Here is a 20,757-nt window from a genome sequence, read left to right on the forward strand (position 1 = left end):
AACTCTCGAACTGATTCAAATGATCCGCGATCACCAAACTGACTCAAATGATTCGCGAACCGGTTCTGAAATCCCGAACTGACTCGATTCGCTATCCCGCTGCGAACTCCCGAACTGACTCAAATGATCCGCGATCCCTGACTCAAATGATTCGCGATCCCACTCCGAACTCCCAAATTACTCAAATGCGCTCCGAACTCTCGAACTGATTAAAATGTTCCAAGATCCCCAAACTGACTCAAATGATTCGCAAACCCTACAAACTCCCGAACTGATTCAAATGATTCGCGAACCCTTCCGAACTTTTGAACTGATTAAAATGATCCGCAATCCCCGAATTGATTCAAATAATTCGCGAACCTGTCCGAACTCCCGAACAAAGGTTATTTAGGCTATTATTCATTCATATATTACATTATTCTGCTTTACTACATTTTTAGAAAATTATCTGAACTTGAGTTCCAAACTGTATGACATATGAGATGCCATCATTTTAAAGAATTGACAGCCATGATCACTTGATTGCATGTAGCTCTGTGAATGTGATAACAAAATTAAATAAAAATGTATGCTCTTGTAGAATAATGTTCTAATGAAGAATGTTTTACTCTTATTGACAGTTGTTTTGTAATATCAGGAGAAATACAAAGATGTTAAAATTGAGAGAGGGCTGCTCATGTTCTCACAAAAACATTTGCACAATTTAAATGAAAGATGTGGAGGCCAAGAAATCACTGATGCATTTTTTTTTTAGCAACCGCCCTTTAGATCTAGCATTCTGCATGCTTTAAATCAGATACAGAAATGATGTAGCTTGAACGAATAGCATTTTTATTTACATTAACAACAGAGAGAAAGTGAGAAACTGCATGAATAATGTTTGTGTAGTGTCTCTTTAGTAATCAAGCTGCAAGTTTAGTTCAAACTAAAACAGATACATTGTTGCTTTTTAGTTTTTCAGTATGCTATCCAAGCTATTTTATTAATGAATATTGCATTGATCACGAAGTTTCTGTGGTCATGATTGTCTGTGTGTTGCGTGTGCAACCTAGCCAGTGAATTGGCCCTTTCCACTGTAGTCAGTCACATCCCTAATTGTTTGGAAAGTATGCAAGATTCTAAGTTATTTCACAAATAATTTTTATGTTGCAGAAATTAGTAAAGCCAACTCCGACTATAGTTTTTCATGAAGCTTCAAACCCCCTCCATGCAAAAAGAGCCAGCATCAATATGGAGGGTTTCAACATTGTGAGCGCAGAAATGGATGTGATGGAGGCAATATTTCATATTCAGTGTGGAATACCCCAAGCACATCACTCACATGATGAATTTTGTTGAGCAATACCTGTTTAAACTCTCCAGAAGCCACAAAAAAAAAAAAAAAAAAACTGTAGGTTTGTAAATATGAAGCGATTGATGTTATTCTGAAATGCTGATTTGAATTTGAATCTGTAATTACAATTCTTTATGAGTGATATTAATATAAATTTGTAGTTTTGAGGTACTTGATATTATTCTAACCCTGATGGGAAATTGTATTAATCTGTATATTTGCATTATTTATCAGTGATATATAATTGACTTTTATAATGGACTTATTTTGTAGTATGTAGATGTAGGTGAAACTCTATTTTCATTATTTATGAGATGTTTTAAATGGTTGGTGTTTTAATGTTGATTTGTACATTTAAAGCCTTGAATATTTGAAATTACAGTAGCATTCTTTCAGTAATAGTAATTATTTTTGTTAATATAAATAAATGCACTTTGGGTGTGCTTTTTTCAGTATTCATGGGTGACTTTTTTATGTGAATTACATTTTTACATTTTAGGGTCTTGATGTTTGTCAGTTATATTAAATATTTAATCCGGAAAGGACAAAAGAAATAAGGTTCCATACAGAACTATAGCCTATGTTGAAAGGGTTCTATATAGAACCTTTTAGGGGTTCCAAATACGTAGCGCCTGATAGAACCTTTTCTTCTAAGAGTGTAAGTTTATGCATATCATAATCTTTGCAAACCTCCTCTGCAGCCATACAATAATACAAAGCTTATGCTGTATGCCTTTAACATCAATCATGACAATGTTTTGCATATACATACAGTTTGAAGTGTCTTGTGGAATTATCTTTCACATTTATTATAGTAATGTAGTTTAAGATATCTTGTAACTTTAGAATGATTATTTCCAGCTGTTTGTTTTACAGTTTAACATGTGATGATAAAATGTATATGAAATGTATTTCTAACTGCGTATCCAACTGGGCCTGGTATTGCTACAAGTGTGATTGCATCATGTAATAATTGCTGCTGTTTTACAGATCTGCGTGTTTGATCTCGTTTCCTTTAAGATGGCTTTGATGTGTCTGTGAAAGGCGGAGCTACAGAAGATGTTCATCTTGGTTCAAGCTCTGTCTCGTGGCCTGTTTCACGTGTGGCATCCATCTGTCATGCGCAGTTATCCAGCGAGTTTAAACTGTGTTCTCATTTAAAGCACTTGAACAAAGCATCTCACAATCAGCTGGGACAAATCATCTTCCACTAGCATATCAACAATCATCTGCACAAATATCATAATATAAAATCATGAGAACAGATCTGACAGTTATTCAAAGACAAGTATGAAATATGAACTTCTATTGATAAATAAATAACTTTTTGTGTTAGAACTGAAGAGCTGCTTTACGCAGAAATTCAGTTTGTTTCATACATTTTTAATCTAACTAGAACGAAACACAAATTACATTTCAATCCAACCGTCAATCACTTACAAGAACAAAACTGACCAACATATAAATCTCTATGCTCAATCTAGATCAAAGCTGACCGACATTTATACCATTTAATCGAACAAAACCAAATGATATTTGAATCTTTTAATCAAACAAAACGGACCGGTAATTAAATCTCTTTAAAAAAACAACAACCGATATTGAAATCTTTTAATTGAACAAAACCAAATTAATATTTAATGTAATACTAGAACAAAACAATCAATATTTAAATATCTTAATTTAACATACCTGGCTGATATTGAAATCTCTTTAAAAACCACGACCGATATTGAAATCTCTTTAAAAAAAACGAACGATATTGAAATCTCTTAATCATACAAAGCCAAATTAATTTTCAGTATGTAATACTAGAACAAAACAACCAATGTTTAAATCTCTTTACCAAACAAAACTGACTGATGTTTAAGTCTCTTAATCAAACAAAACCAAATTATATTTTAATCTCTTACTACAAAGAAACCCAATGAAATTTCAATCACTTACAAGAAAAAAGACCAAAATTTAATCTTTAATATTTAAATCTATTACTATATCAAAATGACAGATATTTAAATCCCTTAATCGGACAAAACTGACCAATATTTCAATTTATAGCTAGAACAAAATTACCTATATTTAAAACTCTTAATAAAACAAAAACTGACTTATATTTAAATCTCTTACTAGAACAAAACTGACCAACTTTTATACCTTTTAATCGAACAAAACCAAATTATATTTAAATCTCTTAATCGAAACAAAACTGACCTATTACATCTCTTAAACAAAACAAACCGATATTTAAATCTCTTAAACAAAACTGACAGACATTTAAGTATTTTTATAGAACAAAACCGGCTGATATTTCAGTCTGAAACTAGAAAAAAAAACAAAAAAAAAACTGACTGATATTTAAGTATTTTCATCGAACAAAACTGGCCGATATTTCAAACTAGAACAAAACAACCAATATTTAAATTGCTAATTAAACAAAATAGACCGATATTTACATTTATTTATCGAATAAAACCAAATGAAATTTAAATTTATTAAATGAACAAAACAACCAATATTTAAATCTCTTAATCAAACAAAATTGAGTGATATTTAAGTCTCTATTTTTTCTACAACTATATTTAAATCTCTTAATTAAAACACCACCGACCATTATTTAAATCTATTATTGGGATAAAAGGACCAATATTTAAATCTCTTAATCAAACCAAACCAACCGATATTTCAATCTTGTAATAGAAAAAAATCGAATGAAATTTAAATCTATAAACCATTTAACTACTGTTATTTTCCCGTTTATTATGCTGCTTTAAAATAATCTGCCTTGTGTAAATGGCTATAAATAAATATGACTTGTGAATTTAGTATTTTAAACTGTATTTTGAATGTTATGAAATAGAAATGAGAATGCTCTTTTTGAGGCATCAGTGACTCTAGTGAGGAAGAGGAAACGGTGGGCGGAGCCTGTAGATGATTGACAGACGGAGGGATTGACCTCACCATCATGCTATATATGCAGTAACCGGAGATCTAACGGTGACGAACGTCGGACCATCGCCTTAAAACTCATACGATTCGCGTTCGTCCATAACGAAGATAACATAAAGGTGTCTGGAGAAGCAGCCGGGTGTTTCTTCGCTCGATGACTAGATTATCGGCAGTTTAACTAATGCGTTCTACTTAATAAACCGCGTTGTTTTATCATATGTTAATAAATGCTCAACTGTAAGTTGTCCAAAGACTCCAGAAGTGTGTTTTCGGAACTGAGAATGTTCGAGACTCAAGGAATCTTCAGGGTTTGTGTGGATGTGAGCTGTTTGCTGCTCGGTAAGACTAAATTCACATTCACAGTCTGGCCTCTGTGCAGCTGGTGGTTTGATTGATTAAATCTGCGTTATTATTGTTACTGCTTGAGATTCTTATGGATCTGAATGTCACAATGTAGCGCGCATCGATGAAACATTCATATCCGTTACAGACGCACATCCATACTCAACACTGCACATTTCATTATTGCTCAGGAAAACAAAAGTACGAGCTTGTATCGAGATAAAGTTATTTAGTTTCTCTTAAGAGGTGAGATAAAACTAAGTAATTTTTCACAGATAAGTTGTGTTTACACATTCAGAACAAAAGCGTTCTGAGAACGTTTTGCATACAATTATGAAAACGTCATTTTTGAATGTTCTCAGAAAAGTTTTCACTTGGAAGAAAAAAAATTGGTTATGCGAACGTTAGAAAGAACATTAAGGGAACGTTTCATTTTATAATTTGTGGAAACATTATGAGAACATGAAAGTTCTTTCAATGTAATGAAAAACAAAATAATTGTTCCACGAATGAAGTATAGCTAAATTATATTTTTGCAGGCGTTAAGGGTTTCTACATAAAATTTATTAATTCACCATTCCAGAAATGAAGGCCTTAAAAGGTAAAATTCATAAAGTCATGGCATTAAAATTTTGCATGCACTGCAAATAAATAAATAAATAAAATAACACAAAACATTTAAGACTGTTGAAGACTTCTTATATTGTTTTCTTCACACAATCATAAATGTTCAAAGTACTTATAATAAGCCTACTATACATGAAACATATTCCAGATGCTCAAGCTCTCTGTAAGCTCTATATTATGTGCATTATAGAAAAATGCGTGTAATGTTTTTAGTATGAGGACGTTCTTCAGCGGAGAGACTGTGATTGCTAATTGATTTAAAGGTCACAGTAAGGAATTCTCTGGAATAATGCGATGTATATGAATGACAGAATAACGCTATTGTTGAACAGTTGATTTAATTAAATAGTGATTTGATTATTTACCTTCAGCAGAATGTGCACATCTCCAACAACATACTGCACACAACTAACAAAACGTACACATCACCATCTGTTCCTAAAGCGCTGAAACACTACCCTCAGGTCTTCAACAACTGACCAAAAGACATTAAGTAACATCATCAGTTTAACCGCATTGACACTATCAGATGAGAACAAAACTTTAAAGATTCATTTGTTCTCTTTTGAGACCGATCAGAGCAGAAAACACTTCTTATAAACCCCATGTCAGTGATATAAACAGGCTTGTGAATCTTCATTTGTGTGGTTTCTGTCTTTGTCGCAGCTGGACTTCCATTTGCGATACTGAATATTCAGCACACGCCGTTCAAAAGAGGCTTTTTTTGCAGCGATGACTCCATCAGGTACCCCTTTAAAGAAGATACCATATCCTACCAGTTACTGATGGGGATAATGATTCCATTCGCGCTTTTGACAGTAAGTGTTCGCTTGCTTTCTTAACCAGTACTCTTCTCTAGAGCTTGGTTTCCTGTTTGAGTTGGTCAAAATGTCATGCATTTTGTTTTCTCTTCACCACAGATAGTCTTTGGAGAGTGTTTTTCGATATATCTGCGGTCCAGAGCTTCTTTCAGTTATGAGTATATTGCATGTGTGTACAAGGCCGTAGGATCATTCGTGTTTGGAGCGGCGTTGAGTCAGTCTCTGACTGATATCGCCAAATACACCATCGGCCGTCTGCGACCGCACTTTCTGACCGTGTGTAAACCAGACTGGAGCCTCATTGACTGTAAATCGGGTTATATTGAGAACTTCACATGCACAGGAGATCCAGTCATCATCAATGAAGGCCGGTGAGAGTGCAAAACAATGCAACGCATGCATTCCTAAACTCAGATGACCTCGAGTCATGCACTAACACTTTTGCATTGAATCTGCAAATGCATTGTTTGATTTAGAAAAGAACACTGATTTGCTAATTATGACAGACAATCTTTTTCTGCCAGACTTTCCTTTTATTCTGGTCACTCATCATTCTCCATGTACTGTATGCTGTTCCTCGCGGTAAGTGTTTTTATGAATATGTTTCATGTGTTTCATTCAATTTAAGGTGAGATACTACAGGCAAAATCATTGTATTTTTATGCACTAATGTCACAAACTTAAGAAATAAATCTAGCTAAAAGTCCATTGTAATGAAACCAACAACTAACATGTCTTATTTCAAGCAAGTGAAACAACAGAAAACATCCAAAACACACATTTAAGTCTTTATTTTATTGCACTTTATCAATTTATGACTTTAGATTTCGATACTTAAGGATTACAAACACCAAATTTTACAGTTTTATTCCTTTCTGTATTCTAAAGGGTTGTTTATATTTCACTCACACTGATTTATACAACATTTTATCTCATGAAAACGTGAAAATGTGTTTGTTTTCACTCTAATATGACGATAAAATCAAACTATTATTTTAAACTGGACTAATTATCCAATTTTCAGTGCTGGTAATGAATTCAAAATGATGCATATTTAATTAGATGATGCCTCATTTGAATATTAATGAACTGGAGAGGAATAGTGATATCTATTATTTAATATTTTTACCCTATTCGCCTGTAGTGTCTTGCCTTCATCATATGCATTTAGATAAACCTTATCAATGCTGAGTACATTCAAAACACACTATGTACAGACTGTACATAGATATTCCATGCTAATATGTTTTTCTTTACAGCTGTATATTCACTCTAGAATGAGAGCAAGTTGGGCTCGACTGGTTCGTCCGACTCTGCAGTTCTCTTTCATCGCCGTGTCTCTTTACGTGGGTCTGTCGCGCGTCTCTGATTATAAACACCACTGGAGTGACGTTCTCACTGGATTCGTTCAGGGAGCCGCTGTGGCACTGTTTACTGTAAGTGAGGCTCTTTAATATATGCGTTGCATGCTGTAACCAACACACTTCTCTCTCTTGCTCTCTCTCTCTCAACGCAGGTGTTCTTTGTATCGGATCTAATCAGCGCCAAACGCACGTCAGATAAAGACGATGAGATCTCACACACGAGTCAGCAGGAGACGTCAGATCCGCCGAACCACTACGGCAGCACAGACTAACACAGAACGCACTGGATTTGGAAGGAATCGCTGTGGATTTTTCATTTTTACAGTAACATGCAATCCTTTCCACAACTGATTCACTTAAATTTTATAATATTACTGCGCAAAAGATCATTTTTCATAATGCACAGCAGTAGAGAAGATTAAAATGTCATCATGATAAATACAGCGGCAGTGCAACAATATTCACACTGCAGTGGCTGCATATACATTACATTTATATTTAGTCGTTTAGCGGATGCTTTATCCAAAGCAACTTACAAATGAGGACAATAGAAGCAATCAAAATAAATAGAGCAATGATATACTAGTGCTATAACAAGTCTCGGTTAGCGTAATTGAGTCATATTATAAATAAAAAGAAAACTAAAAAATAAATAAAAGGATAGAATAGGTAAATAATAGATCGAGTTAGTGTTAGAGGCCTTTTTTACTTTTATTAATTGTATAAAAAAATAAAACCGATAGAATGCAAAAAGCTATTTAAGAAAACAAGGTGTTGGTGAATAAATAGGAGGATTAGAATAGAGAGTGCTGAAGTTAGAGGGTCAAAAACAGGTGGAAGAGATGTGTTTTTTTAAGATTCTTCAAACATTAATGCCTTGAATTTAATGCGAGCAGCTATTGGTAGCCAGTGCAAATTGATAAACAGAGGTGTGACGTGTATTTCTTTTCAGCTCATTAAAAATTAATCTTGCTGCCGCGTTCTGGATTAATTGTAAAGGTTTGATAGAACTGGCTGGAAGACCTGCCACGAGAGCATTGCAATAGTCCAGCCTGGACAGAACAAGAGCTAGAACAAGGAGTTCTGCAGCATGTTCCGAAAGAAAGGGCTTGATCTTCTTGATGTTGAATAAAGCAAATCTGCAGGATCGGACAGTTTTAGCAATGTGGTCTGAGAAAGTCCAGCTGACTTCAATCATAACTCCAAGGCTTCTAGCTGTTTTTGAAGGAGTTATGGTTGATGTGCCTAACTTGATGGTGAAATTGTGATGAAACGATGGGTTTGCTGGAATCACAAGCAGTTCTGTCTTGGCAAGGTTGAGTTGAAGGTGATGGTCCATCATCCAGGAAGAAATGTCTGTTAGACAAGCTGAGATGCGAATAGCTACCGTCGGATCATCAGGATGGAATGAGAGGTAGAGTTGAGTGTCATGAGCATAACAGAGATATGAAAAGCAATGTTTCTGAATGACAGAACCTAATGATGCCATGTAAACCGAGAAGAGAAGTGGTCCAAGAACTGAGCCCTGAGGCACCCCAGTAGTTAGATGTTGCGACTTGGACACATCACCACTCCAAGGTACTTTGAAGGACCTATCTGATAGGTAAGACTCAAACCACTGGAGTGCGGTTCCTGAGATGTCCTTTGTCAGTAGGGTTGACAGGAACAAGTTAAGTATTGAAGATTTGGATCCCGCTCTTGTCAGTCTTAGGGCTTCAGATTCTCAGTTGAATGTCCACTTCTGAAGCCAGATTGGTTGCTGTCAAGGAGGTTGTTCTGTGTGAGAAAGGCAGAGACTTGGTTGACGTTATATTAGTTATTGCTCTGAATGTGGCAGTGTAAAAAAATTGTCTTTCCTTACAGAACTTGTGGGGTTATTTACAACTAAATGTTCCTACTCTGTGTTTATTAGATTCTGAGCAACCTTTAACTTCCATGGGACCCTTTCCATTACATTATAGTATAAAGAGGTTCTTTAGATTATTAAAAGTTTTTCAGAGTAAGAAAAGATGGTCCACTGACAAAATAATGGTTCTTCTATGGCATTGCTGTGAAAACACCCTCCTGTAAGTTTTATTTTTAAGAGCGTATGCAACCCTAGCCATCAAGCAATCCAACATTTCTATATGATAATATTAATGCAGTAACCAAGTACACGTCTTATTTCAGCTAGGTTGTTTTTAAATGTTAAAGAAGACTATATCAACCAATGTATCGTACACTTGACTGTAAACACTTTATTTCTATGGTTTACAGTTGGTTGCTTTTGTGTGTGTGTGTCAAATTGTCATAATAAAAAGGAAAGTAGTTGTGGACCGAAATATGAACATCCAAAGTGTTTCAAATGCATTGAATTCAATTCATTTTGTGTATATTTCAATAATTTTTATTTTTATTGTTTTAATGCAAATAGTTTTTTTTATTAAAATAGACTTCAAAGTGTTACTTTTTTTCATTTTTATTATTTTTAATGCAAATGGTAAGACCTCAAGCTGTAAATGTCCAAGCACTTGAATAATTTTTATGTTTTTAATAGCTTTATATTGCTAATTTTTTTTTTTTTTATGTGCTGTTTTATTTTTATTTCACTGGCAGCTGTGCTAGTGTGAACCAATAAAACATGGTACTGTAAAATATTTTTGCAATTAAAGCTCTGCCAGACCAACTGTGGTGTAGTTATTGATATATAACTAATCATAATCATTTTGTTCGCTTTGGCGACTCTAGTGGTCAGAATATGTCTGCTGGTTTCAAGCATTGTCAGTTTGATTCATTCGGTTCGCTCGGACGGATCGTTCGAATCGAACCTAGGTCCTCCCTCACAGGTACACATGCTTGACGACTCGGTTCGAACGAATCATGAAGAAGAATCGATTCAATGGAGCGCCGCTGTTCTTTGTCCTCGCGGTGACTGACTGCATATGATCCCGCTGAATGTACATTATTTATTCCTCCGTTTACAATCTGTATTCATCAAGCAGAAGATTTGAAGGATGGTGTTAGTTCATGTCGGATATCTGGTTCTTCCTGTCTTTGGCTCTGTGAGAAATAGAGGTATTTATATCGTATTATTACACGATCAGATCACATCTTAAGGGCCTTTGCGTGTTTAATGCATGATCGATAAACCACACGACTGATCTATATGCTGCTGTAGGTCCTTACTTAGGAGATATTAAACAAAAACATGCTATTTAGATTTTTTTAAGCGAATCGGTGAGGTTTGACTCGGATCTGATGTTAGTCTGTTTGCTAGCCATTCGAAGGACGCTTTCTGCGTCAGATTTCATTTTCAAATCAATAATTTTCTTATATAATGTACATTTGGATTATTTGATAGATTGTCGATTCGTTTAATCGTGTATTTGATCGCTGAATGTGATTTTAAAGGTTTGTGAAGTTTGGTTTTACCTTTAGAAAGCTAAATATGCTAATTCAGGCCTGAGCTTAACGGACAACAAATAAAACAAAAATACATAGTTTCAGTTATTAACTACAGTCTTTTAATGCTCTTGTAGTACATTTACGAATAAAATAAGTGTTTTGGGTAGGTTTGTGTCAGCCTCAGAATCTGCAGTTCATCAAACAAAAGCTAATGTGTTATTTTTGAAACTCCGCTTAATCATCCACACCTGCGTGTTGTTCGTCTAATGAGGAAACTAGTTTTAAGTTGAGCTGCTAACTTTACCTCCATCACTGATTCCATGAAGCTTTTTTGATTTCTGTTTCTGATCTCCTGTCTCATAGTTTGATTTCATGTGCTTTATTTCTGTTCTTATCTCCTGTCTCATAGTCTATGGAGGCTGAATCTACATTCTGCATTATCAGATCATTGTGTTTTAATGATCATCTGTGTTCTGATCCCTCCTCATTTCCTATTTCCATCAGAAGACGACAAACATCTCAGATCTGCTCCCTTCCTGAGAACAAACACACACTAAAACCAGAGCTAACACATTTAGAGCTGTCTGTATGTCAAGTGCTGTAGTTTAACACACATCAGTAGCTCTAGAAGAGTGATTTATGTATGTCCCATCCAGCTTTTGTAGTCAACATGAATGTAAATTCCTGTAAAATGGATGCATTTTGTGCTCGGATGATTCCAAAAAAGCTTTAGCTGTCACCTACATAACGTGTGCTTCATTCATTGCCCTTCTGATTTTACACGATCATTCACAATCATGTTTTGAGCAAAAGCCAAAAAAAAAAAAAAAAAACACCCAATGAAGCAACTCGCCAACTAACCAACGATTGGCTACTATTGCATTGAATCCAAATTGCGTCCAAAATGCCATCCATTTGGCAGGGATGTTGATTTCCTGCACTGCTACTGAGATCCTCTATTAGAGCAATGCAAATGTCTATTGTTTGGTTGTGGTTTCTTTACCTTTTGTTCTGGTAATAGACGTCAATGCATGAATCACATTATTCATATTATTTTAATTCTACATTGAATAGACTCCAATGTAATCTTTCTGTAGTAAAGATGTACCCTGCTGTACTGTAACGTGCTGTAGCCGATGCATCTGCTCATTGGATGTTGCTTTTGTTCTGTTAACCCTGTACTGAGCATGGTGGGCCTTGCTATCGGTCAATGTTGTTTTATTTGTTGCATGGACTTATTATTATGACACAAATCCACATATACTAATATTTTTCAATAAAGAATATAGTATTTTTCCTAACCTCCAGTGTGCTTCTTGCTGATTTCCATTTATTGTCTCCCCCACCACCCACCTCCCTCTGCTGTGACCGGATTTCCTCGCTTTTTTCATCATGAGATCTCAATGAGTTGATCTGTGGTCATTTACGCTCATCACTGAGGCACTTAAAGGTGCAGGGTGCGTTCAAGATAACCGTAGACGTCCATAATTTGAATGAGATTCTACTAGATCCATTGCCAATCATGGTTTTAACGCTGCACCTTTAAGTCTTCTCAAAGTAAATGATCCGGATGCAATGTAAACGTGGCCTTTCTCTGTGGTGTGTCCAGATAGATCCACACATTTCATCTCTGTGATTGAATCTTTTCTCACTAACGAGCAATAGCCACGTCCCATTTCTCTGTGATGATGACACATTATACATGATTTCATCTGGTGATTTAGGTTTTAAGTGTTTTCGATTCCTTCATTCTAGAGTGGAGAGATGGATAATTCTGCTTTTGTGTGTCTCATTTTCTCCCCATTTCTATTGACATAACTTTGATATTTCCTTCTCATAATGAATAATATAAACCCATAAAATGGTGCATTGATTCATTTCCTCATTTATTTGTCATATTGTGAGTAGCCAGCCGATAACTCCATCACAACTGGACAAACTCGGTCTCAAAATCTTATGTTATTAATCCAGTGAAATATAAGTAGCGCTTCTGAAATAAGGACATTTAATTCTATGTAGCCTGTTTAATATAAAAGTAGTCTGGTGCAATACAAAATTACATTCATTCCAGAAATGCCAGGACTTTTTATGGAGTGTAATTGTTGCTCTATACATTAATGTTCACATGTCAGCTTTACATGTCTTGCCCCGGCCCCAGCAAAAGCCTTGGGTTCCTGTGATGTCTGACGCTTCTGATGTCATTTTGCTTCTATGAAGGCTTAGAGTTGAAGAGATAATAATCCCACTTGGATAAGTCACAATAACATGTTCCCAAGGATCAAGAGTCAGTCCTAGAAAAACATTCCTATCAGCCAATCATATTTCAGAATTATATGCTTTGACAGTATTCTTAACCCTTAAGTCATTTCAGGAGTGGGCGACGGATGAGGTTTGGAATATGATTGTTGTTCTAGAACCAACAGAGGATGTTGATTCAGGAAGATGTCCTACTTCACGTCCGTTGAGATGTCATTGACTTTGAGATTTTGTTTTGCCAGCACATGGATATTGCTTTGGAAAATAGTTCCCACAGACGTATCCAAAATCCTGTCATTAGAAAACGCAAATCCCTTTCTTGATAAGGTGTGACAGGCTAACAGCTCACAAAAAATAAAATAAAACAGCATCTTTGGTCTAAACCCAGACCTTTACTACTCATTTGGCTGAGAATCTAAAGCAGCTGTGGATTCCTTCAGCTATCCAGGAACGCATCACGCAGTCTGCTTTCAGTAGTCGCTAAATTAATGTACAGCTTTCACATCTGTTGTGCCGAGGTGAGGAGACACTTCTGCTGATATATGCATGATTATTTCCCCAACAGCTAATTGCATTGGACGACTCACTCACAAAGTAGCCTGACAAGAAAAGTTGGTGATGGTTCTGATCATTAGAAACATGTCATGTTATCCATCAGGATGTTCTACCATCTCTACGTTTAGGTCTATATTTGTTTAAGCGCTTCGTAACATTACCAATGTAATCTTTGTTTTTAGGTTTGTGCTTTATTGATTCGGGAACCAGTTGGAAACCAAGTACCGTATTCTGCAATGAACCGACCACCTAAAAAGTTCAGTGTCCTGTTGCATAAACATTTAAGATTAGTTTTACAAGATGTTTCTCCAATATCTTTTTTGATCATCTGATGACCGAAAATGGACTAAAACTATACTAAATCTAGACTTGTCAAATTTGAACCCGAAATGTAAAACTGGCCTGACTAAATGCTAGTTGGTTGTTAAGACTAGTTAAATATTTATGCAACTGGCCAAATGATTCAAAGCCAGTTGATGTATGCCTTGCCAACTAGACTTGCGCATCATGCTATTGGAAATATGACTGTTTAAGATTAAAAAATAGGGGAATTGTATTGTAGAGAGACAAAGTGTTTGGATAGAAGTATAAGAAAAATAAACTAAATTGGACAAAACTGAACCACAAAATGTGAGAGACTTGAGCTAGTTGCAAGTCTGAGATAATTTACCTGTTCATACTGTCTGTCCTATATATCCAATAGTAAATTTGGTTCTCAATCCTAAACACTTAACTGCGAAAATAGCGTCCCAAACCAAAATATTAACTGTTCAAGCACAACTCGCTCACCTTCACCCTTTATTTGCCATCACACCCCACTGCTGATTGATTGATTTCTTCTGGAAGTTCAGGAGAGGAGGAAGGCCAGCCTCCAGCAGCGGTTTAATCCCATTCATAATTCACTTTGATGTCATTGTTGTTGCAGGATCTCATTTTAACAGGCATCAGCACAGTCATGCTACCTCTTGCCGGCATTTCCACGTAGGGCCCCAGGCCCAGATCCCTGTTGATTTCCCAATGCCCCATCCAGGACAATCTCAGACAGGAATGAGCCATCATCTCGGCCCTGCGCACCAGCCAGCCGCGGCGTTACATCCACCCATCAACCACATACCAGCTCCACCGTTCCAGGACATCCCACCCCCGCCCTTCCTACCTCAGGCTTTACACCAGCAATACCTCATCCAGCAGCAGATCCTGGAGGCCCAGCACAGGAGGATACTTCCACAGCCCAGGTATGACGCTGTGTTAAACTCATAATCAATCATATTTCAAGAGGGAGCGTAGAGGGAGAATAACAGAAAAAGAGGTGGAGATGGGGAGGTGGAGGGATGCAGGAAAAATTGTTGTTCATAAAGATGAAGATTTACAGAACTTAATGTTTAGGTTCCTTACAAATTTACATCATTATGGCAAGATATGAGAATTTGGGTTATTTGGCTTTTCATAATGTTTTTGTTTTTTTATAAACATTATTTGAGTGTTCATTTTCTTGCACTCTTCAAAGAATGTGAGTTTGTTTTCGTCCTCTTCAGTAGCACTTACATAGACTCAATTTTACAGTTTTATTCCTATCCTGTGTTTCCAGATTTGAGGCTTTCCCACAGAATCGGGTTAATTTAAAATTGATGCTTCTGGTTATTTATGTCCACTGGTTTAAATGACACCAATAACGTAATATTTAGCCCCTGGAATGCAAATTTTACCAAGGGAACCCTACCAAAAACATGTTTTACCCCTCCGTAACGCCATTGGAATGGTTTCGAGTAGCATTTGGGTGGGGTTTTTTCTTGTGAAAACCTGGCAACCCTGCTCCCATCTAGATACTATTTAAATATATTATTTAAACTGAACTGAGCTGGATGATGGCATCACTGAATCCAAAGATGAACTGCCTTTAACCGTCATCCTAATTAATGTTGTTCAGTTGCTTTGACACAATTTGGTTTGTATAAAGCGCTATATAAATAAAGGTGATTTGACTTGAACTGACTCTATTGACTCAGTTGTCATTCACCTTATTTATTTCAATCTGAAATTTGACCTTGACTGTTTTATGATTGATTTTATGAAAATCCAAAATCCCCTCTTTAAAAATTTGAACTCTAATGTGTCAACAAAAAAAATCAAACAAGCCTTTTGAGCCAGACTTTATCAAATGTTCAGACTTCTGTTCTGGAAACGTTTGCAAATTCATGCATTTTTAAAGATAAAACTTGCAATTCAAAAAATATTTGCAATTCTTAAGGAAATCAATCAACTGGGGAAATACGCTGATACTGTTAGTTAAATTTTTAACCCTATTCACCTGTAGTGTCTTGCTTAACTCATCTTCCATGTCTTATTGAGACATCTCGTAATCCAGTAATCAATATTTGTTTTTTCCGATATATTTTATAATCAGGTTTATCCAACTGACTCAGGCTCTAACCATTATGTGTATATTAACCATAGCAGGCATGCTCCAGACCGAACCCTTCCCCATCCGCAGACATTGCGGCCGCCATATGAATACCCACCATCCATCCACATATCCCCCCCACCGCCTGTGCCCCAGCAGCCACGCTACCTTGCTGAAGGAACAGACTGGTACGTCTGTATTCAGTGACTTCATAAACTAGTACTCAGTTTGGCTTTGATTAGCTGATGCCATTCCTCTTTGTCCATCCAGGGATCTGAGTGTGGATCCAGGCCTGCCTCAGTACCACGTCTCTCCCCTCACTCAACATTATCAGCATTACCTGACCTCTCCACGACTGCATCACTTCCCCAGGAACACCACCTCGGCACAAGTGGTCAGTATGAGCCTTTCGAACGCACTTTATCCTTACTCCAAAGTAACTGACCAGTGCTTGCCTTCCATTGGTTGCCACTTATCTCTTTATGTGCTTCTTCATTGGTGCTGTCTTGCACAGGTTGTCCATGAGATCCGAAACTACCCTTATCCTCAGTTACATCTGCTGGCTCTCCAAAGCCTCAGTCCGTCTCGCCATGCATCTGCTGTGCGGGAGAGTTACGAGGTACCATCGCACTAGTTGTTCTGATCAAACATCTTCTTAATCAGTCATTTAATGTGATGTGTTAACATGTGGTTTTGAATCCAAGGAGCTCCTGCAGTTGGAGGACAGACTGGGAAATGTTAACAGAGGGGCTCTGCCAACCACCATCGAGAGGTTTACCTTTCCTTATAAGTATAAAAAGGTAAAACCACAACTGTATGATGACATTTAAAAGTTCCTGTCAAGACTGTTATGTGTCATCTTTGAATAATTATGTTCCTTATCCTCCGTTGCTGGGTAATACTAACTACTTCTTGGTATTTTGTAAGCTTTTCCTCAATGATCATGAATTTTCTCTTTGGTCGTGAGTTTGCATGCAAAGATTCACTCATAGTTGTGATTTGGAAAGGCTGTGCCAATTTTGGTTACACTGATGTGTTGGAGTCAAACTGAGCCTCAATGGGTTTCCATGCATTTCACCAAAATTCAAGAGTGCTGGAGAATAACTAGACCTTTTATTAGTTCATTGTTTATTTATGTAGTGTACAGGGTTTTTTTGGATTGAAAAGCATGTGCTGAAAGGCTAATAATTGATTGTGTGATTCGTAGAGAAGACCTCTAGAGCTAAAGATTGGCATGGATGAAGAGGAGCTCGACACGGATGAGAAATGCACAATATGCCTCTCGATGCTTGAAGACGGAGAGGACGTCAGGTAGTTTGAGGCTCTACTCAAAACATGTTCACTGGTGAAAATGGTGCCGGTTTTCAGTCATCAAATGTTTTGTTTTTCTCTCTCCAGGAGATTACCCTGCATGCACCTCTTCCATCAAGCTTGTGTTGACCAGTGGCTGGCAACCAATAAGAAGTGTCCCATCTGCAGGGTAGACATTGAGACGCAGTTGTCCCCCGAAAGCTGATGTCTCGTGTAGCATTAGCTAAAAGTCCTGTCATCTTTCTTAGTCCCCTTGTGGGCACTTTGCCAAATGTGTGTCATCTCCATCACCTCTCACCTCTAACCTTTGCCTTCTGAGCCAACTGACGATGTAGAATGGGGAAGACGGATAGCCCTGAAGACAGAGTCCAGCACATGGAGAAGAACAAGTCTTTCGATGAAGCTGATTTCAGTCAAAGTGCTGTGAATGTGTGTGTGTTTGGGACGTGAACGCTGTTCGTAACGTCTCCGAATGATCTCGGATGAAGACCGACCAAATGTTCTCAGTGTTCAGTAGGTCACAGATGAAGCATAACAGCATGAACACAACAAAGTCCAACATATTACATGTGGTTGGTCATGAACAATTCATTTGTGAAAAAATTAATTGGCGAATGAGAAGCGCGCAAGAGCAGTACAATGACCCTGTGTTTAAAAAAGCTCCGTCGTCGTGTCTGTAATCATCGGAGGTGATGCTTGACATTCTTGAGCTGTTTGAAATGTGTCCGCGTTTTGTGCTCGTGACGCCTCCAACGCTTAGAAACGTATCCACCAAATGCATGTTGAAGCGAGAGGTTGTTCTGACGAGAGGTCAACATGCATGAGGACGTTTCCTGCGTGATACTCTACTAATCCTGAAGACACTGTGTTCTTGATGCGTCTCCGAAGTCACCACGAGTGAAATATGTACCTTAATGCCTGTAGCACAAGCACACGTTGAATAGTAACGCCATAACTCCGTGTTTCCATTCTCTCTGTGACTCGTGGTCTCGCTTGGTCGTAAAGCAGCATCTGTAGAGTCATAATGTGCATGAAACATGTTTGCTGCCATTTCTAGAGGACATGACAAGGGAGTAAAGCCATTTGTTTTATAAAAACCAAACATAAGTTTTCTAAGCTCTTCTTCGTGATCATGATTTCTTCTTTTTCCTACTGTTGCCAACCTGTGTGCAGGGCTGGTTCAAGCTTCTTCACATAAGTAGCTGCAATGCTGGAAAAAATGAACAAACTAGTTATTTATTGTCGTCTTAATGTAGTAAGTGGTTATTTTTGTAAATGCACTCGGGGGTCGTGTGATTGTTTCTCTTTCCCTGCTTTTGCATTTGCACTCAGTTTCCTTGCATATCGTGCACTTCATCCAGAAAACTAAAAAACAAGGGAACAGACTTTTTAACAGCACAGTTTATTTGCGTAATGATAGTTGTTGCCGCACCGACCACTTTCAATGTAAGTGACTGTTTATCCGTAGCATTTGAGATGTCTCTGTAGTACATTTGATTAAATAACCTGCTTGGCTTTGCTTTCGCACCTTTTCCAGAATTCAAGTGTTCAGCTTCTTGGAAGCATTTCCTTGTTTTCAATCACTGTTTTGTAGCATTTAGTGAGCGTACGGAAGCATGTTTCCACCACTGAATAAAAAATAAAAAGCTTGTGACTTTCTGTCTCATAATTGCGACTTTATTTCTCGTAATTCTTACTTTTTTTTCTCTGAATTGTGAGATATAAACTCCAAATTGCGAGTTGTGAAGTCCAATTTTAAAGGGGAGGGGGGGGTTAGGGGGGTATGGGGGATGGATATATTCTCAGAATTGCAAGTTTGAAAAAATAGCATTGCGAGATAAAAATTCAACATTGGGAGAAAAAAGTCAGAATTGCAAGATGTAAACTTGAAATTGCAAGAAGAAAAGTTGCGAAAAACTCTCAGTTGCGAAGCCTAAATGTCAGTATATCTAAATGTAACCTCCAACTGAGAGATGTAAACTCTCAGTTGCAAGAAAGTCAGAATTGCAAGAAGTAAACTCATAATTGCGAAATGTAAACTCTCTATTGTGAGAAAAATGTTGAATTGCGAGATGCAACCTCTCATTTATGAGAAGTAAACTCTCAATTGCGAGGAAAAAATGTCAGAATTGCGAAATGTAAACTCTAAAAATTGCAAGACAAAAGTCCAAATTGCGAGATGTAACCTAAATTGTGAGACAAAAATCAGATTTTCGCATTTGAGAGATAAAATAGAATTGCGAGATTTAAACTTAAAATTATGAGATAAAATTAAATCGCAAGATTTAAATTCGCAATTATGAGATGTAAACTTGCGAGACAAATTCAGTGGTGGAAATGGGCATAGTGAGCGTCTGCTGTGTGGAGCGTGATATTTTCTCATCGTCCGTCTGCGTTTTATAGTTTACACATGATATTGTTCGTAGAAATGCCTTAAGTATTTAACAATCATAATTTATGACAAACTTTACCTACTATGGGTGCGCATTTAAGTTCTGAACTAGTATCGCAATGTTATAGATTGGTTTATTTATTTGCGTCAGCGTAACGTGTGTATAAATACCTCATTGTGCTATACTTTTAATGGGAGTGCTTTGCATGTGGTTGTACTTTAGGGGGCATAAGTGTCAAAACAAACTCAAATTCCCCCGAAGGCGTGCTAGTATTTAGTGCTGTCGTTTTTTTGGTTACATTCCATTAATGCAATTACAAAGAGTCGTTCAGCTTTGAGCTTGTAGACAAACTGTTCAATGGACTGGAATTGTTTTGCATGTCTCTTGTTTTTGCACTCTTGGCTTTGCTGCCCTCCTGCGAACATTGTCCGCTCGTCTCGTCGCTCTGAAAAGAGCCAGCGATTCCAGGCCGTGAATCTGTTTTCAGTGTTTTCAGTAGTGAGGGGTGAGTTCAGCGCTTACTGTGATTGATTATAGCTGCCTGTCTTGTGCCCATCTTCAATTACAGCCAGCCATTGTTTGCTGTATTTTTATTGGGATTTAAAGTGATGCTTCCTTTTGCCATGAGTAGCAGATTTCCTTTCCCTTTCTTTTTGTATCGGTACTTCATAAAAGGGGCTTTAAATGTCTGAAAGCAGGTCATGTTGTGGTACATTCTAGCGTAGCTGGCGTATGTTTTTCATATTTCACATTTTAGCGCGTCAGGTTATTTAGCTTCAATCCCCTAAATAATAATCTGCCAATACAGCGTTGTGTTCCACAGTAGACAACACTAATATCAACCGATAAGGCAGATTATCTCTTATTTCTGATAAATTAAGTGTTTTCCTGCCATGCCAACGATCTGTACTAATACTTGTTATCTTCTACACACATAGATATTGTTATGCCGAAATAGACAAAAAACAAACAAAACAATGGCTTTATATTGTATGATTTGTGTTTCTAGCCTGTGTAGCCTTAA

The 20,757-nt window shown here is 37.0% G+C and overlaps 2 protein-coding genes across 4 annotated transcripts; both read left to right on the forward strand.

Annotated features, from left to right (window-relative positions):
- Positions 1-4,266: 4,266 nt before the first annotated feature.
- On the forward strand, positions 4,267-8,352 carry LOC113052639 (phospholipid phosphatase 1-like). Its single transcript, XM_026217009.1, has 6 exons — positions 4,267-4,618; positions 5,915-6,066; positions 6,169-6,440; positions 6,594-6,651; positions 7,329-7,505; positions 7,586-8,352. The coding sequence occupies exons 1-6, from the start codon at positions 4,507-4,509 to the stop codon at positions 7,703-7,705; spliced, it is 891 nt and encodes a 296-aa protein (XP_026072794.1). The 5' UTR covers positions 4,267-4,506; the 3' UTR covers positions 7,706-8,352.
- Positions 8,353-8,738: 386 nt separating this feature from the next.
- On the forward strand, positions 8,739-19,092 carry LOC113052640 (E3 ubiquitin-protein ligase RNF165-like). 3 transcript variants are annotated; one of them, XM_026217012.1, is made up of 8 exons: positions 8,739-10,487; positions 11,227-14,863; positions 16,083-16,217; positions 16,300-16,423; positions 16,544-16,648; positions 16,734-16,829; positions 17,237-17,340; positions 17,428-19,092. In XM_026217012.1, the coding sequence occupies exons 2-8, from the start codon at positions 14,646-14,648 to the stop codon at positions 17,543-17,545; spliced, it is 900 nt and encodes a 299-aa protein (XP_026072797.1). In that variant the 5' UTR covers positions 8,739-10,487; positions 11,227-14,645; the 3' UTR covers positions 17,546-19,092. The 3 variants fall into 3 exon arrangements, with proteins under 3 accessions (XP_026072797.1, XP_026072795.1, XP_026072796.1); XM_026217010.1 differs by having other exon boundaries at positions 14,554-14,863; XM_026217011.1 differs by having other exon boundaries at positions 14,554-14,863; positions 16,086-16,217.
- The last annotated feature ends 1,665 nt before the right edge of the window (positions 19,093-20,757 follow it).

The sequence above is a fragment of the Carassius auratus genome, chromosome 33 (assembly GCF_003368295.1).
Source record: "Carassius auratus strain Wakin chromosome 33, ASM336829v1, whole genome shotgun sequence".
Lineage (NCBI taxonomy): Eukaryota > Metazoa > Chordata > Actinopteri > Cypriniformes > Cyprinidae > Carassius > Carassius auratus.

What these genes read in the sequence shown, in the direction of transcription:
- LOC113052639 (XM_026217009.1), top strand. Translation starts at nt 4,507, where the DNA reads ATGCTCAACTGTAAGTTGTCCAAAGACTCCAGAAGTGTGTTTTCGGAA. An exon ending in TTCCATTCGCGCTTTTGACA is followed by an intron (nt 6,067 to 6,168) that starts GTAAGTGTTCGC and finishes TCTTCACCACAG; the next exon opens with ATAGTCTTTGGAGAGTGTTT. An exon ending in ACTGTATGCTGTTCCTCGCG is followed by an intron (nt 6,652 to 7,328) that starts GTAAGTGTTTTT and finishes TTTTCTTTACAG; the next exon opens with CTGTATATTCACTCTAGAAT.
- LOC113052640 (XM_026217010.1), top strand. Translation starts at nt 10,427, where the DNA reads ATGGTGTTAGTTCATGTCGGATATCTGGTTCTTCCTGTCTTTGGCTCT. An exon ending in AGGATACTTCCACAGCCCAG is followed by an intron (nt 14,864 to 16,082) that starts GTATGACGCTGT and finishes TATTAACCATAG; the next exon opens with CAGGCATGCTCCAGACCGAA. An exon ending in CTGTGCGGGAGAGTTACGAG is followed by an intron (nt 16,649 to 16,733) that starts GTACCATCGCAC and finishes TTTGAATCCAAG; the next exon opens with GAGCTCCTGCAGTTGGAGGA.